Source organism: Phoenix dactylifera, chromosome 8 (assembly GCF_051530095.1).
Source record: "Phoenix dactylifera cultivar Ajwa chromosome 8, Ajwa_hap1_PhDact_Kaust_v1.1, whole genome shotgun sequence".
NCBI classification, from domain to species: Eukaryota; Viridiplantae; Streptophyta; class Magnoliopsida; order Arecales; family Arecaceae; genus Phoenix; species Phoenix dactylifera.
Genome location: NC_143197.1, coordinates 19,568,039 through 19,582,843, shown reverse-complemented (window position 1 = coordinate 19,582,843; position 14,805 = coordinate 19,568,039). Strand labels below are relative to the sequence as shown.

The following is a 14,805-nucleotide window of genomic DNA, read 5'->3' as shown; positions in this document are numbered from 1 at the left end:
TCGTCTAAAATGCTAACTTAATAATTTCAACATTAATATTATTTAATAATTTTGTAAATATTAAGGTTAATCATTAACAGTCTCTAAATCATCAATAGATAATTCACAATATTTTGTAATACATAAATAACTCAAAATAAGAAGATCCAACTAAACCTTATGCACTCCAGCACACTACCCATAATCCAACTGCCCCTCAGTATCTTAAAAATAACAAAAAAAAGTAATGAGCTTATAGTCTAGTAAGATACCAACACCTCTAGTTGGATCAAAAAATAATAATATCAGTATTTAGATTAGTGCAGATGTCACTATTAATTCATCAAGGAAGTTGGTTATAAATCAAGATAAGATTTCCATAATTGGTTCACAATGTCAATAACTTAAGCAATTAACCTTTCAAAATAAGAGCAAATACTATGTTTAACATTAACTATCGAGAAACCATAATTTCATAAAATATTCAAGAAATATTTATCAAGATGGCCCCCTCTTAGTCTTTGTGATTACAACAACGATTAGCATCATGACAAGGCCTAAGATCACATTTGGCCCTTAGTGCAGGCCCAAAATCATATTTAGCTCTAGAATGGATGCCTTAAGGAATTAATATCTGAACACATATTTGCCAATGATCAGTCCCATTAGCTAGGCTAGAAGCATAGCTAAAGAGTGACGAAGAGTTTTTCCCAGCAATCCCAAAACTGAATTTTGTACCATAAATATAAGGTTTTGAAATACTCATAAGATTTTTTGATGTATCAATACGAAAATAGTATAATATTGCTACATAATATGCCAATCTAACATGTCCATCTTTAACACATTTACATCATGAAAAATCTGACTAACATAGTTAATAAAAAAAATTATTCTTGATCCATATTTTAAAATTAATTTCTTATATTGGGTTAAATCAAACATAATATATATTTTCAATCATTTTTATAAATAACTCTATAAATTTATTTTTTTTCAAGAACTATTGTCATTTCAAGTGATGGATATATATTTGATACTAGGGATGTAAATATGCTGATTGAGACAATTAGAAATCTAGAGCAACAAGGTCCAGAAATATTTTATGGCAAAAGACTATACAAAACCAAAAATACCAACATAGATCATTAGATTTCCTTCCAAACATCCTAAAGTGTAATCCTTAGAATACAATCTTTCCTTTACTTTAGGGTTGTGAGATCCTCTCAGAGCCTCACAACCTAAGGTCTTTTGCGATCAAAAATGGTGATCCTAGATATGTAAACCACTAGCTCTACCTTTGAATAGTAGATTCCTAATATATATAGGTACACATCTATTGGCCTAACATATGATGATCTCTAACAAGTTATTTATCCTTTATAATACAAGAATATCTAATCTAAACATTCACCAACTAGCTCCTATATAAATAATTAAAAAGAGATATTTCTTGGAGTTCATGTTCCCTAGCCTATTGATCTAAGAGAGAATGGCGAGATCCTACATATACAAATATAGGGAGATAGAATGGAAAGAGCAATATAGAGATAGAGTGTGGGGAGTAAACTATAGGTTGGCAGTGGCTAGTAGTATAGGGAGACATCTAGCAGCACTGCAAGAGAGATGTCTAGTGCCATCATAGATGAGACATCTAGGGGCATCATAGGGAAGATTATTGTTGGTATCACAGGAGTGACATCTGGCGGCATCACAATGTGGTTCTCAGAGAAGCTTTTAGACAAGGAAGGGAAAGAAGAAATAAGGAGGAAGTAAGGGGGTAAGGGTCAACAGAGAGAGAGAGATGCTCGAAAGAGAAGACTTGGAGAAAGCTGAGGGGTGCGAGAGAGAAGATAGAAGAGATGAGGAAGGCATGCTATGTGCATGGGATAAGTAGTAAAGATAGAGAAAGTATCGTTGGTAGGCTAGGAATAGATGCATGGGGTGAAAAAGAACAAGAAAATAGTAGGGATCGCGGGGATACCATGTGTGGATAAAAAAAATAAAATTGTGGCACATGGTGATTGCTTGCTTAGGGAGAAGAATAAGAACACAAAGGGAGAGAGATTGTGCAGGGATTAATGCCTTCCGGATTTACTACGTATGGGAAAATAAAATTAAGAAAAGGCGCAGCATCACAAGCAGGCTGGCATGTAGAGTAGGAAGGAAGAGAGGAAGCTTGACTATCTCGATTTGCAAGAATGATGAAGGAAAGTCATTCTAAATCAAAATTTGAAAACATGTTTTCAGTTGACTAAGTTTTGGTTTTGGTTGTTTCAACAATTTTGAAAATTCCACCATAAATTTTAAATTTTCAAATAAAAAGTAATAAATAATTTAAAAATAAAGATAAACAACTAAAATTATATTCTACAATAGTTTAGATTGTTTTTTATTATATAACTTCTTTATTTATTTAGTTCTATCAATTTCAAGCTGAAACTAATATTGCATATACAAGGGGGGAGCCAGATATCCTTATGAGATGCTATGCCAGCCATCCCTCCGGCATGCATCCCCCGCCAACCCAACCCAAAAAAAAAAAAAAAACATTCCATGCTATTATTTGCATTCTTATGAAATAACAGAAAATTCACTTAGATCTAACTAATCTCCATGTTTACCCATGGGTCCTATGCACAAACAACCCCCAGTTGGGATGCAAAATTTTGAAAAATAGCCGACTGACCATTTCAATGATCAAAACAAAAATTGCAGTGGTTTTAGCATTTTAGGCTTCCTTGCAATTGTCGACTATAACCAACAACACCTAATTTTGATGCTATATTATTTTGAAAATTGACCAATTAACCAGCTCAAAATTAAATCCAAAATTATGGTGCTTTTGGTATTTTAGGCTTCAGTTATGGGTAGTTTTGGCATTCTAGGCCTCTAGCAATTATAAAAAGATGGATGGAAAAGGAGAAAATTGCGCAAAGGCACATCCTCCTCTTCGTTGCCTCTTTTCTTTCTTATTTTACAGTTTTATAGTTTCCATTTTCTCCTTCTTATTCAAGCATATCTGATTTCCCCTTCTGTTCAAGGGTGCGGCATGAAGGATCCTTGCCACTTTACTAGTCGACAGTCAAACCTATTCTAACCCTTGCACATCATAGGTGGCTCTTGTTATTGTTCTCCATTTTCTTCTTTTTTTATCAAGAAGAATTGATACATGTGATAAATATGATAGCTTTGGTTGTTTATTATTTTTTTTTCCTCCTTTCATTTAAGTGGATCCAATCTTATTTGCCACATTCCAACTCCAATCTTGTTTGCCACATTCCAACTCCAATTCATATTTGGATCACAAAAAAAAAGACCATCTTTTTTTTTCTCCTTTTTTTGTTGGGAAGAGAGGGAAAAAAAATAGACCATCTTTCTGTTCTTGTTTTTCTAACTTGCATGAGGCCAATCTAACATGCTTTTTCCAAACAAAACTTGAAAACCTCGAAAACTAATGCCAAACCTACTTGAATGTCAAATTAAGTTTTTAAGTTTAATTTGGAAGAAGCCTATAAAATTGGGCATTATGCAAATCAAAAAGAGAAGAATGGAAAGGATGGTCTAATTTTTTTCCATCCCCCAGCAAAAAAAGAAGAAACAAAAATGTTCTTTTTTATGTGATTCAAGTATATATGGATTGGATCTAGGATGTGGCAAACAAGATCCAATCCACTTGAATAAGAGGAAAAGAAAAAAAAACTCAATAAACAATAAAAGCTATCATTTTTATCATATGTATCAATTCTAGTTGATAAAAAGATGCAGAGAGATGACTAGATATACTTGTGATGAGCTGGTGTTTGAATAGGGCTGATGATCGACTGGCAAGGTGGCAATGATCCTTGATGCAGCACCACTAAAAAGAGCGGAAAAATTAGAGAAGCTTGAATATGAAGAGGAAAATCAAAATTATGAGACTATGAAACAAGCAAAAAAAAAGTAGAAAAGATGAGGGGGATGTCCCTTTTCAAATTTCCTTCTTTTGCAACCAACTTTTTATAATTGTTGGAAGCCTAGAATGCCAAAACTGCCCATAATTGAAGCCTAAAATACCAAAACACCACAATGTCAGATTGAATTTTGAGATAGTCAATCGATCATTTTTCAAAATATCACATCACAATTTGGGGTTGTTTATTATAACTTGTAATTGCAAGGAAAAATGCTACAACAACCACAATTTTTGTTCTGAACTTGGAGCTGGTTAGTCAACTATGTACCTTTCAAAATGTTGCATGCCAACTAGGGATTGTTGGTTATGGTCTATAGTTACTACTACTGTCGAAGATGATATGAGGATTATGTTAATGATGATGATGATGATGAAAGAATCCAATTTCCTTGATCATGATTTAAATTTAGAAAGTACATTGTTTAATTTTGATTTAATAGTAACAATACAAACTAGGGCTGGAAGTGGGCCGGGCTGGGCTGGGCCAAACCCCTACCCAAGCCCGGCCCGAAATTTTTTTCCGGGCTTCGGGCCGGGCCCGGGCCCGAAAAATCTTAAAGGAACCAGGCCCGAGCCCGGCCCGAGCCCGTTTGGGCCAGCCCGGCCCGTTTCTCATCACACCACCTCTGTATGCATTCCCTGTGAGCAAACTGGAACAGGGGAACACCAAATCAGCAATATTAGCAAATAAAGATCATTTTTTGATGAATAGATCTCAAATGAATTCATAGCAAACCAAAACCAGAGATTATTACCTTCAAAGTCCCAGAACAAGCACAGGGAGATTCCATGCTTGTGGAGCTCTCTTCCTCCTCTTCATGACAGATTCTACACAGACGTATGGATGAAAAAGAAGAAAGAATAATAGAAGGAGGAGAGCAAGAGGAAGCCATCCTCCCATCATCTATAAGCAATCTAATTTCTTCTCTTTCTCTGAGTTCCATCTCCCTCTTTCTCTCTCTCTCTCTCTTTCTCTGAACTCAAAAAACATTAGAATATTTAAAAATCCTCTTTCTCCAGGCATTCCTATCAACAATTGCCTCTAATGTTTTTTCAAGCTTTTCTATATCATCACTACTGCCGTACTTCAAGGATTTTTAGATCAAAACCATTCATTAGGCCTTTCAACTTGCAATAATCCTTGAAGTACGGTCGACGACGAGCTTGGACGGTCGAGTACGGTCGACGACGAGCTTGGACGGTCGACGACGCGTCCACGACGGCTGCCTCAGAACTAGGGTTTCACCGCTTCGCCGAGTTTGGATGGAGAAACCCTAGCTCCATGCCTCCGCCGCTCGTCCGCTCTAATCCTCTGCAAATCCCAACCAAAATGAAGAACGGAAGAAGATACTAGGTAATCATACCTCAAAACCTAGCTTGGCCGATGATAGGGTGGTCGGAACTCCTCTTCACCCCTCCGCCGAGCTCGGACGGACGGACGGTCGACGACGACGACGACCGGTCGACGACGACGACGATCGGAGAAACCCGAGCTCCACGCGGACCACGCCTCGTCACCTCCACCGCTCGTCCGCTCCGGCCTCCGCGGCTCCGCGCCTCCGCCTCTGCAAATGGGGTGAATCGGGTGATAGGCTGATAGCCGATAGGGGCAACGGGGGTCGGGACTCGGTCACTCGGGGGCCTGCGAGTATTTCATAGCCGAGTCGGGGCTGGCACTTCATTCGGGCCTGCGAGTCAGGCTGGCAGCGCGCTCGGGCTTGGACGGGCCCAGGCCGGGCCAATGAAATACCCGAGCCCGGCCCGAAATAGATATGGGCTTACTCATTCAGCCCGAGCCCGGCCCGAAATGCTTACTCATTCAGCCCGAGCCCGGCCCGCGAACGGCCCGACCCGATGGGCTTCGGGCCGGCCCGAGCCCACTTCCAGCCCTAATACAAACCTATTGATTTAAATTGTTTACTACATAGTTGACAATTAATTATCTTCACCTGATGTCTTGCTCATATCTTATTGTATACTCTTAGTTGCTTTATATTGAATATCTGAAGACAGGGTTTACTAATAAAGTTTATGCATATACAAGGGAAGAAAGGTGCACACGTAAAAAGCAGAAAAATGTTGAAGAGGTGCTTATGGAGACCGAATATATAGTATACTGCGTTCAAGAGTGAAAATATGGGGGTGGTGGTGGAGAGTGAGCGCTCACCACTTTATTTTGTGAAATGATGGGACAATTTTTGGATTTTGTTTTAGCCAAGGGGGATTTGGGGCTCTATTATTTGACATAAAGGTATTAGACTTTGCCCTCTGCACAAAAATTCTTGCTCTACCCCTATTCATATAAGTGACATTTGAACATTATATACAAATATATATTTTTCATTCATTCTACATAAATATATATTGTTGTTATGAACTATCTTATAAATATTGCTATAATAAGAGTTTTTTTGGAGTCCTTGGCTCGTCAAGAATCACGGGTATTATCATCCTCTTCTTTAATTCGAGAAAACAAGAAACTTGAGGGAAACTTGAGATTATGTAGCTTATCTACCTAAATAGATAGACAAACCCATTATAGTAAATAGCAAAATAAAATATAAAAAAATATATTGAAGATTAGTTTTAGTTACGTTCAGTCAAAACTAGTTGAAACACTTGAAACTAGAGTGAGACTCATCAACTTCTGCCCGCATTTACTAGAACTGCCAAAACTAATTGAAACCCTGATGAGGGAAGGGGGGCAGTTAGTTTTGGTTCAGTCAAGTTTGCCAATCTTATAATGTATCTATACTATTTATCTTTAGTATCTTCTTCTTCCTCTTACAGTCCAACATCAAACCTTGAACCTCTTCACAACAACTTATGCTGGCCAGCTGATTATGTGTTATTAACAATTCTTTGGTGTTCTTCCTTTGCACAAGATATGTTGTTTAAGTGTATTGTTCGTTCCTTTGATAATATTGAGATCAATATTTTCTATTTATATGCTAAGGAGATTTTTTTTCCTTATAAGTGTATTAGGGTTTCTTTGGTGTTATTAACAATTCTTTGGTGTTCTTCCTTTGCACAAAATATGTTGTTTAAGTGTATTGGTCGTTCCTTTGATAATATTGAGATCAATATTTTCTATTTATATGCTAAGGAGATTTTTTTTCCTTATAAGTGTATTAGGGTTTCAATCAAGACCTAACACTTGAGCAGGATCTTAGTAGATGGTTGCCGACCACTAAATCAAATACTTATAATGAGATGGTTTTCTGTTAAACAATTACTAGCGCCATCTACCCATCAGTTACCTTGTATTCCCTTCTGACAGTTACTTCAATATTTCCATCAAATTTCATTAAGATCCATGATTATCATATCATATTCTTGTGCCTGTCGGTCCATATTGTAAACTAGTCAAGCAAATTTGGTGGACGTGGAGTTTCAGAATTCATGCTATATATTTAAGCAAAACTCCACATTATAGATAACTCGATAAAGAAACATAATCAATTTAGGAATAATTAGCACTGAAAAAATAATCAGATAACTCTAAATACCAATTATTCTACACCTTTACCGATCCAATCTGAAAACCAAATTTCACCATAAAAGAGGTCTTACTTTTTTTTTTAATGGGAAAAGGAAGTCTTACTTAAATGCTGCAGGATGCCACAAGTCTTGACGAGACTACCTCAATTAGCATATTATGATTTGTACCATAGGTGAGGCCTTCCTAAAGCTTCGTAGTCCTTGAGCAGCTACTATACATTGATGAATCTCTGGAAGTGATGGACCCTTTGAGATGTCGACTATTATCTTTTCCAAAACTTTGGATTTTTCAAGCAAAAACCTTAAAAACTCAACTTCATTTTCTTCAGCAGTAAATCCTTCGATTTTCACTGTCTTAAGATGGTTCTGAAGGCAAAGGAATGGCTGTGAGGTTAAAGACTCCCAGAATGCTCGACCATTTAGGACTGTTTCATAGGGATATTCATAATCCTGAAATTTGACATAATTATTCTTAGGTAGCAAGACAAAGTAAAATTAATAAGGGACAAGATTTTCATTAGACTGTTACATTTCAAAAGTCAAATTACTAACTTCGATTTCAGTTTTCTCTCCTAGTTCAATCGTGAGGGTTTCCAAGTCAATATAACTTCTTAGCAAGAAGGCAACTCCTGGTAGTTCATCCTGATGCAATTCTGCTGAAAAAAGATCCAGATGCCTTAGACCATTGATTGGTTCATGTAACTGGAATTTGCTCACTCCACTAGTTACGACCTTCACATAACATCGACAGCAAAATATCAAATTGTGATTTTTGTCAGACTCAATGCAGTCTACAAGATCTAACGAATAATAGTTTCAGATCAAATGTGATTAATGTACATAGAAAAAACTAATCTCTTATTTACTAATCAAATTATTTCAGATCAGATGTGATCAAATATGTTCATTATACATACTGATTTAAGAACAACAGTCTTACTCAAGGATTAAATTTAATATATTCAATATGGTATATAATAACAAAAATTAAAACAATATTTTCTCATGGAATAACAAGCTCAAATTGCTAAGCATGCAATAAGCAAATTGATTCTCAGTACAATATATTCTCGAAGTTTAGCTTAAATAAAGACATTGAAGCATGAAGAAAAGTTACTATTGGCTGTCGCATAGACAAGTAATTGTATTTAAATGTATAAATCTGCAATACGAAACTATATAATTTGAAACCTAACCTGAAGGAAATAGCTGCATACGGTCAACGATTTGGCATTGCGAACTCCAGGAAGAAGATCATTGCATATAGCATCACCATCAGGTTGGAACGGTGCCCCTGTACTAAAGTTGAACTCTACTTCCTCGAGACTTGGTAGGTCTCTAAATTCGATAGGATCTAAATCTCCAATATAGCTAAATCTGTTTAGTTTCGGTGTTTCAATGATGTATCCCATATTTGATGGCATGCAATCCCGGAAGTACAAGGTAGTTAGTGACTGATTCTTATCTATGATTTTGATAAGACCCGTTACCTTCATCTCCACCAATGATAGGTCTTTCAGACATCGGCTATTTGCCATCAAGACCACAAGTGTCTTTGAGTCTAAATCGACACGTTCTATGTAAAGCATCCTAAGGGCAGTGAATGCGCTAAACCGATCGGGTTGGAACTCACAGCATAATAGTTTCAAGGTGTGTAATGAACGACACATTTCATAGACATCATGGGGAAACTCACCGCGATTAAACCCAGAAGCATCCCAACCAACTTTATCACTGTCCAAAAAATCCACCTCAAGCTCTTCGATATGCCGTTTGGCAATAAATTTGATCCAATTATTAACTTCTAGGTCATACCTGCGAGGTTTAGAGAAATGAAGGCGAAAGCTCTGAATTTTTGGCTCATGGTATCTTGCAAAGAAGCGGCATGCATAGTTGACGAAGGCTTGCCGGCCTGTCTTCTTGATCCCTTTGGCAAGGGAGTGGCGGCCATCACACCTTAACCGGTGGCGCATGTTATCAAGAGTAAAGGCCGTCTCATCGAGTTCAATATTTGAAGAGCATGGCCAGATGCTTCTGTATCTCTTACCAAGGATTGTTGTTCTTGCACCTTCTTTGAAGGGTAGTTTCCCAAATATGAGAGCAAGGATTGGATCAGGCAGATCACCGAGTCTGTCCATCTCCACCATAGGGTTTTCCAAGATTGAAAAGTAGATTGTGAGGTTCTCTTCTTTTTTCTGTGACAATATCCTCTAGAGAAAGGGCGGCTTTAAAACATTAACCCAAAGAGGAATCCCAGCCAAATCTTTCCTTGAGAGAGAGATGGGGTGGGGATTGTAAATGCATGAACCAGTGCGAGAGAGAGAGCACATGCAATGAACCAGAAAATAACACTAAATGCGACCAATCATAAAATGACACTTGTTGATCAAATGCAGCAAATGAGGTTGATGAGTCGGGGATTGCCTATTTTAAGGACATCATTGCACCTTTTCCATCTGCATGTAATCGTACTGTCACGCCCCGAACCCGAGGCGCGGCAGACGCCGCACGCCCACACGGCGGGCCGCACAGGCGTGCAAGGCAGCAGATCATATCAAAGCAGATACAGCTATTCAAAGATGACATAATTATTTAAATTGTTCAAAAGCGAACTTACAAAATTTCAAAATAACATATGCCAACATAATTCAAATGTCCAAACTAAACTAACTAAAATGCCAATAACTGAAGAATCATCCGAAAATCTAACGCACTCCCCAATCCCGTGCGATCAAGCCTCTGGATCTGAAAAATAGAGAAAATAAAATAATGAGCTACACTAGCCCAGTAAGCAACAAAATATCCCAAAGTGGCGTCAAAGCATATCAGATCAAATACAGGATAATAAAATAAATCATAAATAACATTGTTTTACTATTTTCAAAACTTATTATCATTTTTCCAAAAACTCTGATACCAGAATCTCAACATAATAGGCTACGGCCACGTAACCCAGTGGCATGGGTTGCACAAGGTGCCAAACACCACTATTATTATGCACCGGTGGTACGGTGTCCAAATACCACTATTCTAATCACCGGTGGTACGGTGTCCAAATACCACTATTCTAATCACCGGTGGTACGGTGTCGAAACCGGTTCCTCACAGATACAAGTCGACAGGTCCAATGTATAATCTCCATTGGCGGGGCCAGAACAGAACAGAACAGATCATAGCCATGCTGAGAATGCATATATATATATAAAAATATATTTCATGGATTTCAGAGCATATAACATGATTTTCAAATAAAATTTAACATGTCTGACCCATTTTACTGAATGCAAAACATATATCAAAACATAATCAGTTTATTAAATAATTCAGAAATCACACTTGAAGTATTAAGTTACTTACATCTTCTCGCTTGATTCCTACTTCAGGTAGACGGATCAGGTTCACCTGTTAAAGTTTAATTAATTTCTTATTAATTTCAGACTAAGCAAAATTCAAAAATAATATTATTAGACATGGCCCAACAGAGCCCAAAGTTGGTCCATAATGGGCATGGCCTGATAGGGCCCATATCGGACTCGGCCCAATGGGCCCGCATAGACTCGGCTAAATAGGGCCCCCATGGTTGGCTTCTAATTGGTTCATTTCTGCAATAAAATTTATTGCAGGGACTAATATTTAATTACAGGGTAATGTTCTATAATAAGACTTGAGTGAGAGGACTAAATAACTATTGTTGGGGACCTTTATGTAATAAGTCTTTCCTATAGGGATCAAATACAAATTACTGAAGATCTTATTTCTGAAATAGCATACTGCCAAGGGCTTAACTGCAAATAATCTGTTTACTGGTCTAATGGGTTTGGGTTTCGGGTCCCGGGTTTCGGGTTCGGGTTCGGATTTCAGTTCAGGTTCAGGTTCGGATTCTCGGGTTTGATCTGGGTTTCGGGTTCGGATTTTTTTTTTTTTTAAAACCGGGCCCATGTTGGGCCCACAGTGAACCGGGCCCAGATCGGGCCCACTGTGAACAGGGCCCATGTTTGGCCCTGTTCGGCCCGTAGGGTCATCTTCCTCCCCCATCCCCCCCCCCCACGGCAGGGGAAGACCGAGAGGGAGAGCGGAAGAGGAAGGGGCGGCGGCAGCGGCGGCGGGGTGGCCGGAGGCCACCCCTCAGTCGACGGCCAGCCGGCCGCAGTGGCGGCCGGCGGTCGTTGCGGTGGCTGGGGTCGAGATCAACCGAGAATGCTCTCGGTTGATGGGGCCAAAACAGATGGAGGAAGAGGGCTTACCGGCGGTGGCAGAGGCGGCGGAGGGATCTCGGCCGAGGGAGGCTCGGTCCGGTGTCAGGCGGCGGCGGCGACGCTTGAACCCAAGGAGATGGGTCTCAGAACAGGGGGTGGCTGCGAGGGGGATCTGGGCGGCGCTCGGTCGGGAGGGTACACCGGTCGGAGAAGAGGAGGGAAGGAAGAAGAGAAGGAGGAGCTCGGGATGCCCTAGGGGAAGGAGTAGATGGGGCTTTATAGCCCCATCGTAACGGTTCTCCGCCGCGAAAATCACGGCAGTGGGGCAAAATCCACGGCCGCTCGTGCGGCCGTGGGGTGGCCGCGGAATGACCGCGGGGCTGCCGCGTAACGCCCGCGGCGCCCCGCCCTCGCTGCACCCGAAGAAGCCGGAGGGGATCGCATCTGCGATCCCCTGCTCTGGCCCCTTCCAAAAGAGGAAGACGGGGCTGAAGTCGGCTGGGGCTGCCGACTTCAGCCCGTATCTCACATTCTCTCCCCCTTAAAAAAAATTTCGTCCTCGAAATTTAAGAGATCTATGCCTTTCAAATTTAGAAATACTCAGCCTATTGAGTAATATAAATCCAAGATCTCATTCTCCTCGATCAAAATCAGTGCGATAGATAGCTTTGGATCAACTATCAAAAATTTCAAGATTAACACTAGATAAGTGACTGAGTAAAATCTCATATTGAAATTATCATCTTGATGCATGTTCGCTCGAGGTTGGATCAGGATCGATTCACAACAGGATTGATTAAAATTAGTTGTATTTGGGATAGAACTTGAAATGAAATAGATCTCATACACTTATCATGGTAGTATGCTGATCCCTCAAAGGATAATGACCAACCTTAGAGTTAAATCATTATATTGCTAAGAATATGATTCACAAAATGAACATGTACTAATGATCATTAGATAGCAACGGTCTATCTCAAAAATGATTTGCATCAAATCACAAGAGCAGGTCTGAGAAGGTAAAGTATTGATACCATGATTCAATATGCCACAAAGCTTTTAACTTAAATTTATAAATCATAAGATGGGAGCAGATAATGCATGGTTTATTCAGATATTTAACAAATTAGACCATATTTGGTCAACAATCAACTAACCTGAGTCATGATACGCTCAAATTATTATTTTCTTAGCATACCCAAACATAGCAAAGTTTATATAGAAGATAACATAATCATATCATGATTGACCTGAGAATCAATAAATATTTTTGACCAGTTTAAATTTACTCAGTCCATCAAATTTTCGCTGTGCAACTCCGATCAATATTCTCCAAACTTTCTTAATGATCCCAAATTATCAGCATTTTTTTTCTTTTTAATATCCAAGCAAAATTTTATCCTTGCTTCCCAAGTACACTAGGTCATGATTAACCCTTGAGATAGTTGTCGTACTTATACCATCATATGATCAAGTAATCATATTCTAGATCCAAATTTGAACTAAGCCAATTCTATTTTTCCTTGGCAATTCCATTATACAAGTTGATATTTATTCTAAGCTTTGATAATTAAAAGATTCTAGATTAACTTACTCAGGAGCTTACTCAATCATCCTGAATCTTTTCTTTTAGGCTAAACTCATTTGGCCTCTCATGAAATCCCACTTGCATTTCTCATATGGTGATACAAAATCCACAATCAACTTATGGCCTTGATTTATAAATTTTTAACTCACAAGAATCTAATAATATGGTTCAAAGATTTACAAGAAATTCCACCAAGATATAAGCTCTATGATTTTACATTGAGATCAACTCCTTAAATAAGTAAAATATTTTTATTTGCAGTACTGCAAACATTTCGGGATCTTGTAAATCTACTAAACTTAGAGAATCTACTAATAACACAATGATATCCATATCGATCAAAATCAAAAGTATTATACTTTCCAATAATCTTTTTTTTAATATTATTTTTAACAAGGAAAAGCATCAAGAACTTTTCCAAATCAAACAAGTCCTATTTTCGACCAACCCAAAAACATTTTAATCCACCAATATTCTCAAGATTTACTAATTGACTTTCCATCAAAATATCAATCTTAATTGTTTCAAGTCTCAAGTAGAGCCAAATAAGAACTCTTAAGTCTCATCCCCAAGTATATTTTCCTTCTATATACCAGCTCCATGCATGATCCACATACAGATTTCAATGAATATTTTCTAGTCCAAGCTTTAAACATCTTTTTATATATGAATCTTAAATTGCTACCAAAATAATTAACTTCAACTAGAAGCAATATCCACAGTGCCTGATATCAAGTTAAACTTTCCAAATAATTACATTGCACGATAATATCTCATGATTAATATTCCTTCACTTAATTTAGTCAAAATCTAATTAATCATTGAAATACAAATTGCTCTACCAAGAAAACTCTCAGAATAACTTATTTACACTTTGGTTACAGCCATAATTAGGTTGCATTTTAATTTTAGCATTTCAAAATTCTTATAAAATAATATAAATTTATCAATAACAAAAGCAAATAAATATCTTCGTCTAATGGCCTAATGTCCACCCATCTCTCAATCTTTCCGACGAATCCTAAAGATCCTAAAACTTAAACTCCATCAGAATTATTTCAAACACAATCCCTAAGAATCTGAAACCTGAGCTCTGATACCACCTAATCTGTCACGCCCCGAATCCGAGGCGCGGCAGACGCCGCACGCCCACACGGCGGGCCGCACAGGCGTGCAAGGCAGCAGATCATATCAAAGCAGATACAGCTATTCAAAGATGACATAATTATTTAAATTGTTCAAAAGCGAACTTACAAAATTTCAAAATAACATATGCCAACATAATTCAAATGTCCAAACTAAACTAACTAAAATGCCAATAACTGAAGAATCATCCGAAAATCTAACGCACTCCCCAATCCCGTGCGATCAAGCCTCTGGATCTGAAAAATAGAGAAAATAAAATAATGAGCTACACTAGCCCAGTAAGCAACAAAATATCCCAAAGTGGCGTCAGAGCATATCAGATCAAATACAGGATAATAAAATAAATCATAAATAACATTGTTTTACTATTTTCAAAACTTATTATCATTTTTCCAAAAACTCTGATACCAGAATCTCAACATAATAGGCTACGGCCACGT

General features: G+C 38.1%; 1 protein-coding gene across 1 annotated transcript; it reads right to left on the bottom strand.

The window, feature by feature from the left end:
- Positions 1 to 7,451: 7,451 nt before the first annotated feature.
- On the bottom strand, positions 7,452 to 9,573 carry LOC149753015 (putative F-box/LRR-repeat protein At1g56400). Its single transcript, XM_089924936.1, has 4 exons — positions 8,632 to 9,573; positions 7,988 to 8,167; positions 7,604 to 7,885; positions 7,452 to 7,472 (listed from the first exon to the last, which is right to left on the bottom strand). Exons 1-4 carry the CDS (start codon positions 9,571 to 9,573, stop codon positions 7,452 to 7,454), a joined length of 1,425 nt encoding a protein of 474 aa, XP_089781062.1.
- Between the last annotated feature and the right edge of the window lie 5,232 nt (positions 9,574 to 14,805).

Bases quoted from the DNA above. Each gene is read 5' to 3' on its own strand.
- LOC149753015 (XM_089924936.1), bottom strand. From the start codon at position 9,573: ATGGACAGACTCGGTGATCTGCCTGATCCAATCCTTGCTCTCATATTT. The intron at 7,886-7,987 runs GTTAGTAATTTG...GTCAAATTTCAG, and splicing joins GAGAGAAAACTGAAATCGAA to GATTATGAATATCCCTATGA. The intron at 7,473-7,603 runs GTACAAATCATA...TTTGGTTTTCAG, and splicing joins TTAGGAAGGCCTCACCTATG to ATTGGATCGGTAAAGGTGTA.